The sequence below is a fragment of the Dendropsophus ebraccatus genome, chromosome 2, assembly GCF_027789765.1.
Source record: "Dendropsophus ebraccatus isolate aDenEbr1 chromosome 2, aDenEbr1.pat, whole genome shotgun sequence".
NCBI classification, from domain to species: domain Eukaryota; kingdom Metazoa; phylum Chordata; class Amphibia; order Anura; family Hylidae; genus Dendropsophus; species Dendropsophus ebraccatus.
Genome location: NC_091455.1, coordinates 152253021 through 152273830, shown reverse-complemented (window position 1 = coordinate 152273830; position 20810 = coordinate 152253021). Strand labels below are relative to the sequence as shown.

The window sequence follows — 20810 nt, the reverse complement described above, 5'->3', positions numbered from 1 at the left end:
ATGAAAGAAAGGATGAATCTTATCTGGAAAAAATGATCCTCCTACGGTATCCATAGCCGTCAGGTAGAGGAGTCTCACACTCGGCACATGAAGTGCTTCCTTAGAAGGTCTTTTGCCAGCAGCAGGACTGGTCTCCATTTCAAACATCTGCAAATAATCAATGTATTACAATACATATAAACCACTAGCCTGGCTAGAGTGATATCGGAAAGAGACACTAGGTGGCAGCAACACTTACTTTTAAGCATATAGAAGAGAGATCGCAGCACTTTGCACTCAGATGTTTTCTATTAGATTCAAATGAGCCACAGAAAATCCTTCCAGAGGAAGACAGCCAGACCTAGAGGTAGCAACAGCTTACCTTCTGCCTTGAACACACAGCTAATCCGGCATGCAGAGAGACGCGCCGCTGCCGGCCCCCGGAAGTGACATGACGCTGATGCCACAGTGCTGAGACGCACGCAGCGCCGATGCGTTCCACAGTCGAACGCGACTGGAAGAAAAGCCAGCGGCTCCGGTGACACGCAGAGTGCGTTCCAAGACGCACTAGGTAAGAAAAACTTAAAAGCTAAGACCTGCAGAAGCAAATATCAGGATACTACCTGGACACCGGCTCCAGCGGCATCCCAGCAATCATTACCTGGAGAGAAAACCTGAATGCAACAGGTTAACAAAGCATAAAAACGGAGGAGGGACAAAGTCCCCTAGGGCTAACAGCAACGAAGTAAAAAAAGACTGAGGTCTAGGGGGAGGTGGAGCCTATTTATACCTCATGGAGGAGGGGATTAAAATTTAATTGTTATTTTTTCATTAAATATTCCTTCGTCCCAGGGGCTCGCAGGGGCGAATTTACCCCATATGTTGTGATGCCAATGGGACGTAAGGGAAATGCCAATTTTGGATTTACAAATTCTAAGCTTCAACGAGTTGTTGGCAAAAATAACATCTTCATGGACCAACCCGCAATGCCCCAAAAGGCTAAGCAAAAGGCCATCGAGAATAGTGAGACCTTCAAAGCTAGAGGAGCAGACAAAGCCCAAGTTAGCAATTAACTTTTGCAGCAACACATAAGAGCACCTGCAATCCTTCCTTAACATGCTCCTGTTTCCACCCCTTAAGCACTTGCCTGATCATAAAGTTGGATTTAACATCCAGCCAACCCCTCAACTTGAAATAAAAACTTAGCCCAGATAGCCAGCGCTGTGCAACTACACTGGAGCAGCCCTGCTGGCAGAGAGCAAACATGTAAGTAATAGTAACTGCTAACCTGTCATGATCACTATCTGCAACTTGTCTAGACCCCACCAGAGCCACCCAATCCGACCAGGCCTTACCGTGACCAGTTCAGGTACCCGGAGTAACAGTTGCTTGGACCAAACTCTTCAACTTTGGGTCACCAACTGCCAAAGGTGAGGGGTACACTCCCGACCCTACTCTGACGCCTCTGGACACAGCTTCCTGAACTCCTGCCAATGAGAACGCGAGAGAGCATCAGCCACTGTGTTACTCACCCTGGGGATATGCTGAGCTCTGAAGCCATTGTTATATTCCAAGCACTGGAGCACAAAGTGCTGGAGGAGGAAAAGCACTGGAAGAGAGGAAGATGGCTGCTTATTTATACAATGAACCATTTCTAAATTGTAGCACCAGAAGCACACCCGCCTATTGGCCAAAACCTCACACCACAGCTAAGTAGAAACAATGATGGCAAATAACTCTAACAGGGTAAGGTTCCTACACAACCCCAGGTCCTACCATTCTGGAGGCCAAGGTTTTAGCACATCATTCAGTATCCAGGATAGCCCTTAAAATCTAAGCAACCAGAAGCGTCCATGAACAAAGAAATGTCTGAATTAGTGACCCTGCGGGAAGGCCAGCAAGTCACAACATTATACGAGGCCAAAAAGGTCTTCAACAGATCAGCTTTCAACGGATGTGTAAAACAAATAAAATGGTGAGGCGACGTAGCGCCCCCTGAAGCTGTTTAAGCGTAACTCTCTTGATAAAGCAAAAGTCATTAATTAGGGCAGTTAGCTTGTCAAGCTCGTCTTTGGGGAGGCGGCAAACCCTGGCCTCAGGGTCTAAGGGTACTATTACACAGGTCGATGAAGGCCTGATAATTGTAAACGAGCTCTGATCTGCTTGATCGGCTCTCGTTTACTGGGCCTAATACACAGCTCGATTATTGTTTAACAAGGGCTGCATGGACATCGTTACTGATGTCCTTGCAGCCTTTGCTTTTACTTCATACATTACCTGTCCAGGCTGCAGGGCTCCTCTTGCAGTCTTTTCCCCGGGTCCCGCGTGCTCCAGCTTCAGAGCGGCCTGTCTCAGCTGACAGGCCGCTCAGCCAATCACTGGCCACGGTGGTCCCGGACAGTGATTGGCTGAGCAACCTGTCAGCCAAGACAGGCCGCTCTGAAGCTGGAGCGCGCGGAACCCAGGGAGAAAACCGCAAGAGGAGCCCTGCAACCTGGATAGGTAATGTATATTGCCAGTCGCTGGCCGCACACGGCTTTTACACGTAGCGATGCGCGGTCGGCGTCCGACAATTATAGGTTTAAATCTATATCAACAGACAGCCGATGATCTTTGTCATCGGCTGATCGTTGTATTTATTACACGGAGCGATAAACGGCCCGATTCGGCCGATTATCGTTCCGTATAATAGTACCCTAACACTATGCCCTTTGGATTCATAAAGAAACTAAAAGTGGATTTCAAAAATTGACAGATGTCTGTACCACCTGGTGCTATGAACAGGAAGTCATCCAGGTAGTGTATTATGGCATTGGAAGCCGTCTCATACTGTACCACCTATTCGAGAAAAGAACTAAACAACTTGAAGTAGTGGCACGATATGGCACAACCCATGGGGACACACATATTGTAGTATATCGCATATCACCATCAACCTGAAAACCAAGTGGTAGAATTCTGGATAGATGGGGAGAAGTTGGAAAGCCAACTTAATGTCAATGTTTTTGTATGGCAAGGCCGGGGACTCACGAGCCATCCCTCTATCCCAGCAGGGCCTCCTAGCAACCAGGGGACTGGGGCTTTATCGGGTTGATGGACGGGTTTGCTGTGTGGGCCACTGGCCGTCTGCCGAATCTAACTAAACTATTGGAGGAAAGCGTAGTAGTGCCCAGACAGGCCAGAATCTATCTCAGGAACCCAGGATCACTCTGCAGCATTCCCTAAGGGAAGACATCAGCTCCTCCTCAGCCATACTCACAGCAGTCTATGCAGACAGACTCCAATCTGCCTCAGGTAAATCAGGGAAGAGAAAGTGGGGAACCAGCACTGGCTATACATACCCCAGGAAACCAGGACCATCTATAAGGGGGAAATAGGGAAGAGGGGGACCATCTATAAGGGGGGCAGAGGGGGGCCATCTATAAGGGGGGGCAGAGGGGGGCCATCTATAAGGGGGGGCAGAGGGGGACCATCTATAAGGGGGGCAGAGGGGGATCATCTATAAGGGGGGCAGAGGGGGGCCATCTATAAGGGGGGGCAGAGGGGGACCATCTATAAGGGGGGCAGAGGGGGATCATCTATAAGGGGGGCAGAGGGGGGCCATCTATAAGGGGGGGGCAGAGGGGGACCATCTATAAGGGGGGCAGAGGGGGACCATCTATAAGGGGGGTAGAGGGGGACCATCTATAAGGGGGGAATAGGGAAGAGGGGGACCATCTATAAGGGGGGAATAGGGAAGAGGGGGAACATCTATAAGGGGGGAAGAGGGGGCCAGCTGACATTCTCTGTGCTGCTGTGACCTCCCTTATAGATCAGCACCCTCCTCTCCTGAGATCCTCTGTGCTGCTGGGACCCTGTGACTTCCCCTATAAGATCAGCGCCTCCTCTACTGACATCCTCTGTGCTGCTGTGACCTCCCCTATAGATCAGCACCCTCCTCTCCTGACATCCTCTGTGCTGCTGTGACCCTGTGACCTCCCCTATAAGATCAGCACCCTCCTTTCCTGACAACCTCTGTGCAGCTGGCATCTTGGGGTGGGGGGGGCAACAGCAGGAAACCAGGTGGCAATATTTTTATTGGGGACAGTGGAGGTGGGTGGACAATGCTTACTGGGGGTAGCAGAAAGGGACCAAACATTATGTTTATTGGGGCCAGCAGGGAGGGGAGGCAGGCTGTGTTTATTGGGGACAGCGTGGGGGGGGGGGGCAGTAGCGGATTATAATGTGGGCGGTTTGGGCGGATTGACTGGGGGGGGCCCAGGTTGGGTGGACAGCCTGGGGCCCAGGGTACATTTAATCTGCCACTGACCCCCAGTGATTTACATATGCATAGACGGGGCTGAAGTCGCGCTGCACGTTGGATTCCTCCTCCGGATGGCTGTGTAGTGCTACAATGCTGTTGTCCTCTTGCAGGATAAAGTGTTGCAATGGCCCCTGTGTGAAGTTAATATACTTACCATTTACGTGATTCCAAGGAAGTAAAACAACTATGTTGGGGCTGGTTGCTCTGGCAACCCGTAGCTGGAGCAGTGAGTCACATGACATGTATTGACCTTTCCATTACACAGGCGCAAGTAACGTGGCTGTCACATTGTTTCCCGTGTGACCTGGATAGTGGTAATTTTCTTCATCCAATGGACTATTATCTATAGACATGGTAAATCACTCTATTCAGATGTTAATCACTGGGGGTTACTTAGAAACCCCTTGTAACCTAACCTCACAGCTGTATCTACCTTTTGACAATTATGTTTCACCAATTGTATCACATGATGAATGTATAAATTGTTTGATGTGTGTTCCATCTATCTATCTATCTATCTATCTCTTTGTCACATTTTTATCGGTCTAATACTGATCAGGCAGCACAAGGATTGAGCCATAGCTGATGGCCTAGCATCGGGCACATATACTAGCTACAGGCTACAGGAAATTCTAGTATATATAAAAGATAATAACCTAAGAATTTTCTTATTCCAATTCTCAAAATAGCATCAGACCTACTAAATAACACCAGTATACAAGAAGCAAATATTTTTACCCTTCATGGTACCGTCATACTGCTACTGACCAAACCAAGTATACCAAGAACTGTACTACCAAAATTACAAGTATACAATTAATAATACCTCAACGCCATGACTACTACTATTACCACGACATAATGACTAATACCACTATAAAAGGGGTGTCAAACTCAAACAGCCCTCCAGCTGTTGCAAAACCACAATTCCCATCATACCTGGACAGCTAAAGCCAAAGCTTCCAAGTTAATTGTAGTTTTCTAACAGCTGGAGGGCCGCATTTTACTGTGCTCTATACGTTCAATTAATTACAGTATTTTCCTGCGTATAAGACTACTTTTTAACCCAGGAAAATCTTCTCAAAAGTAAGGGGTCGTTGTTTTATAGAGTGGGTGCTGAAAAACTTTGAAACCGGACTGGAGACTCTACGGTCCCCGCATATGTGGGGAGAGCTTGAAAATGGCTGCATCCCCGCTGTATGCTGCGACTGTATGAAGGGTAGAGCAAGCTGAAGGCACCCGGGTATGGGGAAAAAAAAGGTACCGGCAAGTGCCCAGAAAAACACACCTTTTTCCCCGTCTAGCCCGTCCTTGTATCCTACCAGTATTACTGTACCTCCTTCTCTGCCTCTCAGATCTCACTGCTTTCTGATGTTTTTTTTATTAATTTGATGTGTGAGGGGCAGTCTTATACGGCGAGTATATGCCAAACTCTCTATTTGAACTGGAAAAGTTGGGGGTCGTCTTATACCCCTAGTCATATTATGCGCTGGAAAATACGGGTATATCCAGTATATAAATAAATTAAATTAAAAGTGATATTTTTGATATTTAAAAATTTTTGCTCTTTCCTTTGTTCTCCATCTGGCCTGGCCATCATAAAGACTTCTCCGACCATGACTCATCTACACAGGATCTCCTAGAGATACAATTTAGGCCCCTCGCTATACAAATAAAAAAGCATGTAGTGTGGCCCCCTCAATGCAGCCTCTATGTAGCACAGGGCTGTCTTGTAGTATAGCTCTCCTCTTTGGAGTATAGGCCCCTCTGTACTATTGCCCCCTCTTTAAAGTATATGTCCCTCTGGAGTATACCCACCTCTATGCAGTACAGTCCTCTCTCCTTTGGCAGTACAGCCCTCCCATCATACTGAGTACAAGATGGTGGGGAAGCTGGGTGAACCCAATCATACTGAGTATAAGATGCTGGGAAATCTGTGTGACCTCCATCATACAGAGTACAAGATGCTGGAAAGCTGGGTGACTTCCATCATAATGAGAAAAAGATGCTGGAAATCTGGGTGACCTTCATCATACGCAGTACAAGATGCTGGGAAAGCTGGGTGATCCCCATCATACTAGGTACAATTTGCTGGGAAAGCTGGGTAACCACCATCATGCTGAGTACAAGATGCTGGAAAGCTGAGTGACCTCCATCATACTGGGTACAATATGCTGGGAAAGCTGGGTGACCTCTATCATACTGAGTACAATATACTAGAAAGTTGCGTGACCCCATTATACTGAGTACAATACAAGATGCTGGGTGACCTGTAACTGGCAGAAATAGCGCTAATATCCCACACACAGTTGGCACTGGGTCTGGGGCTAGTCTTCACAGTTGCGGTGCTTGCTGCAACATTAATTTGCTGGGACTGTCTTTTCGGAACAAGGCTAATCATGGCAGAAACGACTGGTGGTAACTACAACCGTACAGCCCCGACTTGGTTGTAGGCCCCTCTGTGCTGTGCAAGATTCCCCCCTCTCCTCTGTGTAGTACCCCCCATAGTAAAAGTTAGAAAGAAAAAAAAACACTGCTCACTAGAGATGAGCGAACCTGGAGCATGCTCGAGTCCATCCGAACCCGAACTTTCGGCATTTGATTAGCGGTGGCTGCTGAACTTGGATAAAGCCCTAAGGCTATGTGGAAAACATGGATATAGTCATTGGCTGTATCCATGTTTTCCAGACAACTTTAGAGCTTTATCCAAGTTCAGCAGCCCCAGCTAATCAAAAGCCGAAAGTTCGGGTTCGGATGGACTCGAACCCGAACCCGGTTCGCTCATCTCTGATCACCTTTCACCCACTCCCTGCAACTCTGACATACAGAGGCTGCCTGCACGGTAAGCGCCCAGGTCTCTATTCCGGCGTTCTGTTCCCTTTATGTGTGCTTACATCTTAGGACCGGGTTCACACAGTGTAAGGCAGTGGCCTTTCTGTTACATGGCCACTTTCAGTGAAGTTCACGCACTACCGGAGTACTGGTTGGATAAACTTCACTTCTTTTGATTTGGAATGCGGGTGCATTCGGGTGTGCCTGCATTCCAAATCATTATGGCAGACAATGTAAAGTGCGGCCCGGATTTCATAGGACACAATGTTATTCTAATTTTCAATAAACAGCGTCCGGTGTTGCAACGGCCGTTATTTATTGAAAATTTACGTTGTGTGAGCCTAAAGGTCACTTTGGCCCAAGGATTTGGAACTTAAATTACGCCCCTGTGTAAAAAGTTATATATTTGAAGATGTATGCATATACCTTATGTAGCTATACTTGTAATGTTTATATGTGTAATGTATGTATATACTGAATGAGTGTATATGTGTAATGTATGCGTGTACTGTATTTTGGTATATGTGTAATATGTGTGAGGCTGGGTTCACATTTGTTGTTTTTTTTAATTGCCAACACTAACTTCCTCATTTATACCTGAGTACCCACCAACCTGGTACTGTGGGGGTGGGGACTGGGGTAATAATGGAGGGATCAGTGTTAGCAATTTTATGAGCTAACTCTAATGCTGCGTTTACACGGAACAATTATCGTGCGAATTTGCACAATAACGATCGAATTAGAACGATAATCGTACGTGTAAACGCAGCGAACAATCAAGCTACGAGCGAGAAATCGTTCAATTTGATCTTACAACATGTTCTAAAATCATCGTTTGCAAAAAATTTGCAAATCGTTCCATGTAAACAGTCGTTCACCGATTTTACCTATGTGCAAGATAGGCTTAAAGTGACACTGTCACCCCCTATTTGCATTTTGACTGCCCTCCACAGGTGTAAAGGGTAAATGTTACAGCTTTCATTACTTATTTTATATCACTCCTCATGGTGCTTTTTCTGGTAAAAAGTCGTTTTTATCACCTGTGGATTGGTATATGTGGGTGGGGCCTTGCGGCCTTTGTGCCACATTACTCCGCCCCTAGCGCTACGTAGCCCGCCCCCATCGGTGACATCATTGCTGCATAGGCCCCGCCCCCTCAGCGGCCATTGGTGTGGGACAATCTAGGGGGTGAGACCTAGAGCTTTAGACTGGCCCTTCCAATGGCTGCTGAGGGGGCAGGGCCTATGCGGCAATGATGTCACAGATGGGGGCGGGGCTAAGTTGCGCTAGGGGTGGAGCGATGTGGCACATAGGTCGCGAGGCTCCGCCCACATATACCAATCCACAGGTGATAAATACGACTTTTTACCTGAACAAGCACCATGAGGTATAATATAAAATAAGTAATGAAAGCTGTAACATTTACCCTTTACACCTGTGGAGAGCAGTCAAAATGCAAAAGGGGTGACACTTTAAGTGTCACTTTAAGCGATCGAGAAACGATTTTTCCGTACGATACATCGTTCTGTCTAAACGCCTAATCGTTATAAAAAAAATCGTTCTTTCGATATCTTTAATCGTACTATCGGGAGAATTATCGCTCCGTGTAAACGCAGCATAAGGCCCGGCTTAGTACTACTGGATGTAGTTTATCAAACAGCTTCCACTTCTAAGGCTCCGTAAAAACTGGCTGAACTCTATGGAAGGCTCGCAAGCTCTCCATGCAGAGCTTCAGGCTATGTTCACATTTGGTATAAGACCAGCCGTTCTGTGACCCGTGTGTCGAACGGCCGGTTTAAGAAAAGATCTTTAGCGCCGCTGAGTTCTGATGCGGGCGCATCCGTAAGCACCCGCATCAGAATTCCCTACAGCACACAATGGAGCATGCGGCCGGAGCTGCTCGCTCCATTGTGTGAACTGATAGGGTTTTCTGCGGCCACTATTCACTGAATTGTGGCCGCAGAAAACTGACATGTCTAAGGATCTAGGGATCCCGGCCAAAGTGAATACTATGTGTATACACTCCGGCTGGGATTTCCTCAGCCTGCAGCACTACGTAAGTACCGGCGATTTCTGCAGAACTTACATAGTGTAAACATAGCCTAAGTCCTGTCTGCAGTTTGCATGCACTGGCCCTGGTGGCTTGTGCAGCGGGGAAGAGCACCCATAAAGTGCTGATAGGCTTACTACTTTGGGAGAATGCACATTGGTATGTGGGAATGCAGCCTCCCGGGAGTGTCAGCACTCAAAGTGCCTAAGGCAGCATGAACTCCAAATACAGGCCTGGCTTTTTCCGGCTTTTTCATTCTTTTTTTGCAAACAAAAAAAAAAAAGTTTAAGAAATGGATCACAATGTATCTTTTTTTTATAGCTTACACAAAAACATGGTCGACCACGTTTTTGTATGCACTGAAAAAAAGGATGCGTTCTGATCTGTTTCTTGATCCATTTATTTTTTTTTATCATTGAAGTCAATGGAAAAATGGATCAAAATAGAGGCACACAAAAGCATCCGTTTTTTTCCAGCCTAGCTGGGTTCACACACTGTATACTTCAGGCAGTATTTGGTCCTCAAGTCAGGTCCTCATAGCAACCAAAACCAGGAGTGGATTGAAAACACAGAAAGGATCTGTTCACACAATGTTGAAATTGAGTGGATGGCCGTCATATAACGGTAAATAACTGCCATTATTTCAATATAACAGCCGTTGTTTTAAAATAACAGCAAAAATTTGCCATTAAATGACGGCCATCCACTCAATTACAACATTATGTGAACATAGCCTTTCTGTGTTTTCAATCCACTCCTGGTTTTGGTTGCTATACAGCCTCACAAATACAGCCTCAAATATACATAGTGTGAACCCAGCTTAAAAAACAGCTTGGCTAAAAAACTATGCTAGGGTAGGATTAGAAAACCCCAGCCCCCTCTCAGTGCAGACATTGAAAAAAAGAGCAGGCAGTGGAAACTGATGGAAAATAGCGCAAAACCCTTAAAATATCTTGCACAGATTTTTATAATGTGCACAAAATCTTCCTATTAGCAAAAAAAAAAAAAAAAAAAATTGTGCAAACAAAATAATAAATTTTCCTGATGTATTTAGATTTTTAGGATTTACATCAGTCAGCTTCTCACTTATCTCTGAATCCCCAATAAAATATTGAAAAATTAAGTAATTCTTGTGTCTATCACTAAATGCTACTGATTTCATGGGGGGTATTATATGGCCTTAGGGGGTATGAATTGGCCTAGGTCAAAATATACACTGGGGTATAATCTAGCCTAGGCCAAAATATACCCGGGGTATAAACTAGCCTAGGCCATTTTAACCCTGGGTATAGTCTGGGCTGGGGGTATATTCTGGCCTGTTACACCGATTCTGATTCTCAGTACCATTTAGCATAATTTAATTGTGTTACTGTATAATTTTTGTGAAGACGCTGCAGTACTGCAATGAAACTCCAGTATGTTGAAACATAGCCCTAATTTCACTGCAGAATTTTGCACAGTGAAGTTGCAACACCTAAGGCCTGCAGAGTTCTGTCCTGCAACTCTATATTCCCAGGTAAGGCTGGGTTCACACTACATTTTTGCAATCCGTTTTTTTCATCTATTTTTTTTGCAAAAAAAACCGAATGAAAAACTGATAAAAAAAACAGATACAACTGTGTGCATCCGTTTTGATCCGTTTTTCCATTGACTTCCATTATAAAAAAACATTGTTGACTTCCTTTTTGTGTCCGTTAAAAAAAACAGATCCATTCTGATTGCAAAAATGTAGTGTGCACCCAGCCTAAGGGGGGTTCACACTACGGAATTCTCGCGGACAATGTCCGCGGAATTCTGTCAGCTGTCCGCCCGCACGGGCACGCGCTTTTCCGCCGGCTCCATAGACACCATTCTATGGGCCGGCGTATTCCGCGATCCGCTGAAAGAAGTGACATGACACTTCTTTCAGCGTATAGTGGAATACGCCGGCCCATAGAATGGTGTCTATGGGGCTGGCGGAAAGGCGCCCAGATGTGTGGGCGGACAGCTGACGGAATTCCGCGGACATTGTCCGCGAGAATTCCATAGTGTGAACCCGCCCTCACAGAGCTGAATTGGACTGAATATGGAAATTTCTAATGGTGCGTTTACACACAGAGATTTATCTGACAGATTTTTGAAGCCAAAGCCAGGAATGGATTTGAAAAAAGGAGAAATCTCTATCTTTCCTTTACAACCTATTCCCTGTTTATAGTCTGTTACTGGCTTTGGCTTCCGAAATCTGTCAGATAAATCTGTCTGTGTAAACGAACCATTAGGGTCTATTCATACAGAAAGATTATCTGACAGATTATCTGCCTAAGATTTGAAGCCAAAGCCAGGAATGGATTTAAAAAGAGGAAAAATCTCTGATCTCTGTTTATAGTCTGTTCCTGGCTTTGGCTTCAAATCTTTGGCAGATAATCTGTCAGATAATCTTTCTGTGTAAATGGACCCTTAGGCCCCGTTCACACTGAGCAAGAACGTTGGAATTCCGCAGCGGAGCGCTCCGCCACGGAATCCCGCCTTGCTCAGTCTCTCCCTGTGAGTGAAGGAGAGGGCACGCGAGCGTCCGCTGCTTCCCCTCTCCGCTCAAAGCCTTAGGGTATATTCACACGGGCGGGCTCGCAGCGAGATTCTCGCTGCGAGCCCGGCAGGTCCTGTCAGTTCCCATAAACTACATACTTGCTGCGGTCTAAACGACCGCAGCGAGTATGTAATTATACCGCGCTTAACCCCTTCTACTCCCGCCGGCTGTAAGCAGCATACATTACCTGTCCTTGCTGCACGGGTCCGGCGTCCTGCTCTCCCGTCCGGCCAATTAGTGTATTGCCCAGCCGCAGCCACTGATTGGCCGGGCGGGAGAGCAGGACGCCGGACCCGTGCAGCAAGGACAGGTAATGTATGCTGCTTACAGCGGGGGAGCCGGCGGGAGTAGAAGGGGTTAAGCGCAGTATAATTACATACTCGCTGCGGTCGTTTAGACCGCAGCAAGTATGTAGTTTATGGGAACTGACAGGACCTGCCGGGCTCGCAGCGAGAATCTCGCTGCGAGCCCGCCCGTGTGAATATACCCTTAGGGTAGCTTCACACATGCGGCAGGGCAACACACTGATTGGCCGGGCGGGAGAATAGTACGCTGGGACCCCGTGCAGCGAGGACAGGTAATGTATACAGAGCGGGAGCCGGGCGGCAACAGAAGGGGTTAAGTGGCCGGCAGAATTACATAAGCGCAGCGGTCGTTCAGACTGCTGTGTGTATGTAGTGGAAGTGATCTGCCAGGACCTAGCCGACGTTATTAACGCTGCGAGTCGGTACGTGTGAAGCTACCCTTAAACTCTATTTTCTACATCTAAGTGGGGTTGTTCTTGCAGTATGTGCACAGATTGATACAATCCCCAGATCTATAAAACAGTCACAGAAATTTTTGAAACAAATAATTGGCCTGTAAACATCAAACACATGCATTAAGCTAAACTCAAGCCACATGATTGCAACAGGTCTGCCTTCACTTTCAGAGGCCTGCAGAGTTCTGTTGTGCAACTCTTTATTCACAGGTAAGAGAGATGTATTGCACAGAAAATGGTTAGAAATGCCGTAAAATTCAGTAGCGGATTATAACAGGTCCGTTTTGGGCGGTAGCCCGGGGCCCTGAGCTCCTGGGGGGGCCCACGGCCGCCCAAAAAGGCTTATACTTTTAGTGGTGTACTGTCTCCTGGTTCTGCCATGATTTGCAAAAAATCACAGCTTTTTTACAGAATTTTGCACAATTCAGGGCATCATAACATTATCTATCCTGCATTATGAACTAGTGCCAGTGTGTGTTGGGGGGGGGGGGGGGGGCGGCTAGGCTTGGTGAACAGCCCAGGGCCTGTGGTAAAGTTAGGCTGCATTCACACGTTCAGTGTTTTTCCCAGTCCGTGATTGTGGTCCAGCAGCTACCTCCGTGATCCGTGCAAAACAGTCCGTTTTTCATCCGTTTTGCATCCGTATCCGTTTTTTTCACAGATCTGTGTTAAAGCATTTTAAATTACATTGATTACATCACATCCGTGTTTCTCACGGATGAACACGGATGTCACATCCGTGAGAAACACGGATCTTATTGATTTCTATGGGGAATCCTTTCCGTGCATTCGTTCCGAGTAATGACATGTCCTATTTTTTAATGGAACGGATCACGGATTCGTGAAATCACTGAACTTCTGAATAGCCCAATAGAAAGCAATGGACTGTAAAATTGTCCGTGAGCACGGACAACTTCCCGGGAACTTGTGAATGCAGCCTTAAAGGGGTTATCTAGCGCTACAAAAACATGGCCACTTTCCCACTCTGTTGTCTCCAGTTTGAGTGGGGTTTAGAAACTCAGTTCCATTGAAGTAAATGGAGCTTAATTGCAAACCGCACCTGTACTGGAGACAACAGTAGGGGGAAAAGTGGCCATATTTTTGTAGCGCTGGATAACCTCTTTAATCTGCCCCTGTGAACATTTATTTCTGCATCTCAGTGGGGTTGTTCTTGCAGCATGTGCATAGATTGATACAATCCCCAGATCTATAAAATGTTCACAGAAATTCTTGCATCAAATTAGTGGCCTATAAACATCAAACACATGTATTTTATTGGGGCATGTATGACATACCTCATCATACATATTAACTGTAACATTTCAGGAATTTTTATAGTTTTACCTTTTTAACCCCTTCCAAATATATGACATCTATATACATTATGAGTAGGAGGTAGTTCCTGTAAAATACTGTACCAATTAAGAAATGCTCTGACATTTAAATAGTTTCCAAAGGGAGAAAACTCCTGTTACCTCTTACGCTTCATTCACACAACGTACTTTTTATGACAAGAAAGGCCTTTGTTTTCAATTTTAACAACGTCCGTTTTTGGCATTTATACTATAAATACTGTTTATGTCTTGCATATTGTAAGAGCAGTAATATTTTTATTTTTCCGTCAATGGAGTTACGTGAGGGCTTTTTTTGCGGCATTAGCTTACGTTTTTAGTGGTACACCTTTTGGGTACATGTGAAATTTTGATAGCTTTTATCTATATTTTTAGGGGGCAGGATAAACAAAAAAAATGTCAGTTTGGTTAGTTTTTTATTTATGTTTTTTACGGCGCTAATAGGGCGGGATAATTAACATAACAGGTTAATAGACAGGGTAATTATAGACGTGGCAATACCAAATATGTGTATCTTATTCATAGGGGATCATTTATAAAGGGTGTGTGTGTGTATATATTTATTTATTTTTTTTTTATTTATTTCTTCATCCTATTTGCCTATTTTATTTATGTGTGTGTGTGGACTAAATGTCAAAATAGGAGTTGTAGTTCAGGAACAGATTAGAGGATTACACGCATGCGAGAGGGAGACGGTGGCACGGTACGAGAGGGGGAGAAGGGAGCCATGTTGGTATGTGATGTATATGTAATGTATATTAGCATACCAGACCAATTTGAAATTACTTTTTTTTCCCCCCGATCAAGCCATTACAGCATAGCACATATCTGTACAGTTCCCCTGCTCCCAGCAGAATATCAGAGATGTGCAGGAGTGGAAGACAGACTCCGGTACAGGCCTTCCACCTCTGTGTTCCATGTGGAACACAGAGCGTGTGAATGCAGCCTTAGGTTGCGTTCACACTACGTATATTTCAGTCAGTATATGTATATTTCAGTCAGTATTGCAACCAAAACCAGGAGTGGATTAAAAACACAGAAAGGATCTGTTCACACAATGTTGAAATTGAGTGGATGGCTGCCATTTAATGGCAAATATTTGCTGTTATTTTAGAACAACGGCTGTTATATTGAAATAATGTCAGTTATTTACTGTTATATGGCGGCCATCCACTCAATTTCAACATTGTGTGAACAGATCCTTTCTGTGCTTTTAATCCACTCCTAGTTTTGGTTGCAATACTGACTGAAATATACTGACTGAAATATACGTAGTGTGAACGCAGCCTTAGGGTGCATTTACACAAGAGAGGTTTATCAGACAAATTTTTGAAGCCAAAGCTATGAACATACTCTAAGGCCCCATTCACACGTCCGCGTCAGTTTTTACTATCAGGAAATCCTGATTAGGAGGCCTCAAAAGGCTTCTGGAGAAGGACATCAGGATTTCCTGACAGTAATCCGTTTTTACCATCAGGAAATGGCGTGGTGAACAGCCCAGGGCCTATGGTAAAGTTAATCCGTCCCTGCAGTAGCCAGAGGATCACACTCCCCGGAAGGGGTAAGGTACAGCAGCCATCATTGGTCAAGTCCTGGGGAGCAACGGCCAGCACTGCTTATGTCCAGGAGTGGCCATGGCCATCCCTGCTCATGTCCTGGGTGGTGGCGGGGATTGTCCAACATCACTGAGGGCCAAGGGAGGTGCAGGCATCACTGCTTCTATGGTTCTATCTCTCTGTGTAAACACACCATTAGACCCCATTCACACATTTGTAGCAATGTCGTATACTAATGTTTAGACTATAGTCTGACCGCCTTCTGCCCCCTAGTTGCATAGAACCCATCCTAGATGGGTAGCATGAGCCCCAGTCATCGGTTATCTGGGTGTAGCAGGTTCCTGAGGCTTCCCAGTCATCCTGCACTGTACAGTAGGATATGTAGACCTATTCTTGGTAGCTTTGTCCTACTGGGGTCAGTTCCTCTAGTATCCTCTAGAAGACTGCCCTGCACGATTTAGAAGAGTTCCTGGCGTGGGCAAGGGTAATCCTCGGTGGCTTCTCTCCCCTACGGTGAACTTAGCACTGCATAGTGAACTTGGTTGCTTGCATCAAAGAAAATCTGTGGTTTGTGATCTCTGGTCCCTGTCAGGGGTCCTGGCCAAAGCCAGACCCTGGCTTTATTTCTGCAGGAACTAGGTCTCTTTGTGTCCTCTCACTCTAGAAACTAAGTGAGAACTAACTCACTTCTTCCACCAGGTTAACTCCTCCTACAGGGGTAAATCTAAACCCTACTCTGAGTGGTGGGGCTCACAGTAGGGTTTAGATTTGTCCCTGTAGGAGGAGTTAACCTGGTGGAGGAAGTAAGTAAGTTCTTACTTAGTTTCCAGAGTGAGAAGATGCAAAGAGAGACATATGATAAAAAGACCATATGAAAAAAGACCACTGCTTTAGCATATAATTTGCCAACTCCACATTGTCTTCTTTTCTCTTTACCATTGAGGTTCCTCAGGGATCAGTCGTGGGTCCTCTCTTTTCTCACTATACACATCCCTAATTAGAGATCTGTAGCCCCATGTCATCAACCCCACACTCCTTCAAAATATCAGTGACTGTCTCCCTGCTACCTCTAATATTTCTTGTCTTCATTGTCTAACACTTAATTATACTTAAACTTACCTTTTTGTATTTAGATTTATCTGACAGATTTGTGAAGCCGAAGCCAGGAATAGATTTGAAAAAAAAAAAGAAGAGAAATCTTAGTCTTTACTTCATGACCTGTTCTCTGTTCATAGTCTGTTCCTGTCTTTGGCTTCAAAGATATGCCAGATAAATCTCAACATGCACCCTAAGCCTCCGATCTGTCTGTCCCTTCACAAATTCAATACCTGTCATGTCACCTAAATCTAAAAACATCTCTAGAATTCTATTCTTTCCCCACTATTGAATCGTATTCTCACCCTAAATCATTTCTGTCTTAACTATTGCAATTAAATGGGTATTCCTTAAAAGCTAAAAAATTAAATGTTCCTAACCCTAATTTGTCTTACTCACCAAGTCCCCCTGAGTATTTTGAGCCATCTACCATCTTTCTAGCTGCTGCCATTCCCATGTTAAAGTGACTCTGTACCCACAATCTGCCCCCCCCCCAAACCACTTGTACCTTCGGATAGCTGCTTTTAATCCAAGATCTTGGATCCAAGAGCTTGCTCACTGTGCTTGCTGACAAGTGGTTGAAAATAAGTGGAGTTTAAAAAAGGAGTTGTTGGTGATTCTGTGGGTTTGGAGTGACTGATATATTGTTGTTTTTGTGCAATTGTGTGGTGTGCATTGCTGCAGTGCATAGATAGCTAGTGCCATAGTTGCTTAGTTAAACAGGTCCAAACAGTTTTTTTTTCTCTGGTCTGCTCTGCACCTGGGGGTGGGGTTAATTGATCTCAGGTGCTTAAATCAAGGCTCAGCACTCACTGTGTGTGCTTGCTGACAAGTGGTTGAAAATAAGTGGAGTTTAAAAAAGGAGTTACAAGTTCTGGTAAGTGCTAAATCTCTTTCTTTTTCGCTGTTTTTGTTGCACTGAGGATGATGGCTAGCGAGATGGAAGGATTCATTCAGTGCGCAGTCTGCCGCATGTACGCACAACTGGAGCAGGTGTTCCAGGGTGAGTACCGCTGTGACAGATGTGAGCATGTTGCCCATCTAGAAGCTCGAGTTAGAGATCTGGAGAAGCATATTGCAACACTGAGGGAACTTGGCCACCTTGAGAGGGAACTTCGGCTCACTGAGCAGGAAGTTAGTGGGTTAGAGATGGAGGGAGGTGATATAGATCAAGAGGCCCAAGTAAGTAGCTAGGTTAATGTAGTTAGAGGGACCAGTAAGGGATCCAAGAAAAGGAAGGCCACTTCTCCTACTATATGCCCAAGCAAAATTGCCAAGTTAGGTGATGATGCAAGGGCATCCGTGTCAGAAATGGCAGCTCTAGTGGAACCTGTTCTCTCTAACAGCCGGGGGAACAGTCCAACTAGTAGTGGGCGGGATGGTAATGTAGGTAGGCCTAGACAGCTAGTGGTTGTAGGGGATTCTATAATCAGGAAGACGGATAGAATAATTTGTCGCCAAGACCGCCTCAACCGAATGGTTTGCTGTCTCCCTGGTGCCAGGGTTCGGCATGTGGTGGAAGGGGTGGATAAATTACTTGGGGGGGCTGGGGATGACCCAGCTGTCGTGGTCCATGTGGGAACCAATGACAGGATACAAGGTAGGTGGAGGTCTATTAAAAATAATTTTAGAGAACTAGGTGCTAAGTTGAAGGGGAGGACCTCCAAGGTGGTATTCTCTGGAATACTGCCTGTGCCATGCGCATCGCAGGAAAGACAGCGGGAGCTTAGGGAGTTAAATGCATGGCTCAAGTCGTGGTGTAGAGAAGAAGGGTTTGGGTTTTTAGAGCACTGGGCTGACTTTTCATTGGGGTACAAACTGTTTTCCGCAGATAATTTGCACCTTAATTGAAGGGGGTCCGCTGTGCTGGGGGAGAGAATCCTAGAAGGGGTGGAGGGGTTTTTAAACTAGGGATGTGGAGGGAGGACAATGTAGTGTGTAATATAGTGGTGGATAGGTTAGAGAGGGGACAGAACAATGAGGAGGGAGGAGAAGGGTCCTGTGGGGGGAGGATAAAAACAGTGCATAGGGAGATCCATATGTTGCGGATGAACAGTGAGGATGATTGTGGCCACAGCACAGTAATAATTCCCATTTCTTATAATGAAGCGGTTAAACTCAATGGTAATATAAAGTGTATGGTAACTAATGCCAGAAGTCTAGCCAGCAAGATGGGGGAGCTGGAGGCTTTGGTTCTGGAGGAGTCCATTGATGTGGTTGGTGTGACTGAGACATGGCTGGACTCCTCACATGACTGGGCTGTCAATATTCAGGGATTTACGTTGTTCAGAAGGGACCGGGTGGGCAGAAGGGGAGGAGGAGTATGTCTGTATGTCAGAAATGATATTAAAGTGAGTGTAAAAGATGCAATAGTGGGCGATGACTGTGATGATGTGGAAGCATTATGGGTAGAACTACAGAAGGAGGTAAAGAGTGAAAAAATTATTCTTGGTGTAATCTATAGACCCCCCAACATTACTGAGGAGGTAGATGGCCAGTTGAATAGACAAATAGAGCGGGCTGCCCGGGAGGGAACAGTAGTGATAATGGGGGACCTCAACTACCCAGATATAGATTGGGGTCACGGTTCAGCTAAAACCACAAAGGGGAGGGAATTTCTTAACCTCCTGCAGGATAATTTTCTGGGCCAGTTTGTGGAGGAGCCAACTAGAAGTGATGCCTTGTTGGATCTGGTTATTTCTAACAACGCTGAGCTGGTTGGGGATGTCACTGTCCATGAACACCTGGGTAATAGTGACCACAATATAGTGACTTTTAGCTTAAAGTGTAGAAAAGAAAAACATGTTGGGAGGGCAAAAACTCTTAATTTTAAAAGGGCCAATTTTCCTGGGTTAAGGGCAGAACTTCAGGGCATAGACTGGGAGCGGCTGCTGTCACATACGGATACAGCTAATAAATGGGAAATCTTTAAATCCACATTAAATAACTGTACTGCCAAATATATTCCTATGGGTAACAAATATAAACGGTTAAAATCCAATCCCACATGGCTTACAACCGAGGTTAGAAGGGCTATAAATGAGAAAAAAGGGGCATTCAAAAAATATAAATCAGAGGGGTCAGCTGTAGCATTTAAACATTACAAAGAAGTCAACAAAACCTGTAAAAATGTAATAAAAGCAGCAAAAATTCACAATGAAAGGCAGGTAGCTATAGAAAGCAAAAGAAACCCCAAAAAATTCTTCAAATATATTAATGCAAAAAAACCAAGGTCAGAGCATGTAGGACCCCTAAATAATGGCGACGGGGAATTAATAACTGGGGATCAGGAGAAAGCTGAGTTACTTAATGGGTTCTTCAGTTCTGTATATACAAAAGAGGATGGAGCTGTGGTGGGTGGGGCCAGTACTGAGGTGGGTGGGGCCAGTGCTGCTAACACATGTAATGTACTGAACTGGTTTACTATAGATATGGTCCAAGATAAATTAAACAAACTCAATGTAACCAAAGCTCCAGGGCCTGATGGATTGCACCCCAGAGTTCTTAGGGAACTCAGTTCTGTAATTTCACTACCCTTGTATGAAATATTCCGTGATTCTTTGCTTACTGGTATTGTGCCGAGGGACTGGCGTAAGGCAAATGTAATGCCGATCTTCAAAAAGGGCTCTCGAACTTCCCCAGGTAACTATAGACCCGTAAGCTTAACGTCCATTGTGGGGAAACTATTTGAAGGGCTTATAAGGGACTACATCCAGGAGTATGTAGTGGCTAATAGTATTATAAGTGATAACCAGCATGGTTTTACTAAGGACAGAAGCTGTCAAACCAACCTAATATGTTTCTATGAAGAGGTAAGTAGAAGCCTGGATGGCGGCGCGGCTGTGGATATAGTGTACCTGGATTTTGCAAAAGCGTTTGACACAGTTCCTCATGGACGTCTGATGGGTAAGTGTAAGTCTATTGGTTTGGAAAATTTAATGTGTAACTGGATTGAAAACTGGCTTAATAATCGTACCCAGAGAGTGGTGGTCAATGATTCCTACTCCGAATGGTCCCCGGTAATAAGTGGTGTACCCCAAGGGTCAGTACTGGGCCCTCTTCTGTTTAACTTGTTTATTAATGATATTGAGAATGGAATTAACAGCAATGTTTCTATCTTTGCAGATGACACCAAGCTTTGTAGTACAGTACAGTCTATGGAGGATGTGCAGATGTTACAGGATGACTTAGACACTCTGAGTGTTTGGGCGTCCACTTGGCAAATGAGGTTCAATGTGGATAAATGTAAAGTTATGCACCTGGGTACTAATAACCCGCATGCATCATATGTCCTGGGGGGAGTTACTCTGGGAGAGT

The 20810-nt window shown here is 45.3% G+C and overlaps 1 protein-coding gene across 1 annotated transcript in view; it reads left to right on the top strand.

Moving 5' to 3' along the window:
• The first annotated feature begins 1832 nt into the window (after positions 1-1832).
• LOC138784186 (uncharacterized) overlaps positions 1833-20810 on the top strand; it is a 65696-nt gene continuing 46718 nt past the window's right edge. Inside the window, exon 1 of the mRNA XM_069959697.1 lies at positions 1833-1954. Coding sequence (XP_069815798.1) covers positions 1833-1954 — 122 coding nt within the window. The remainder of the gene's footprint in view (positions 1955-20810) is intronic.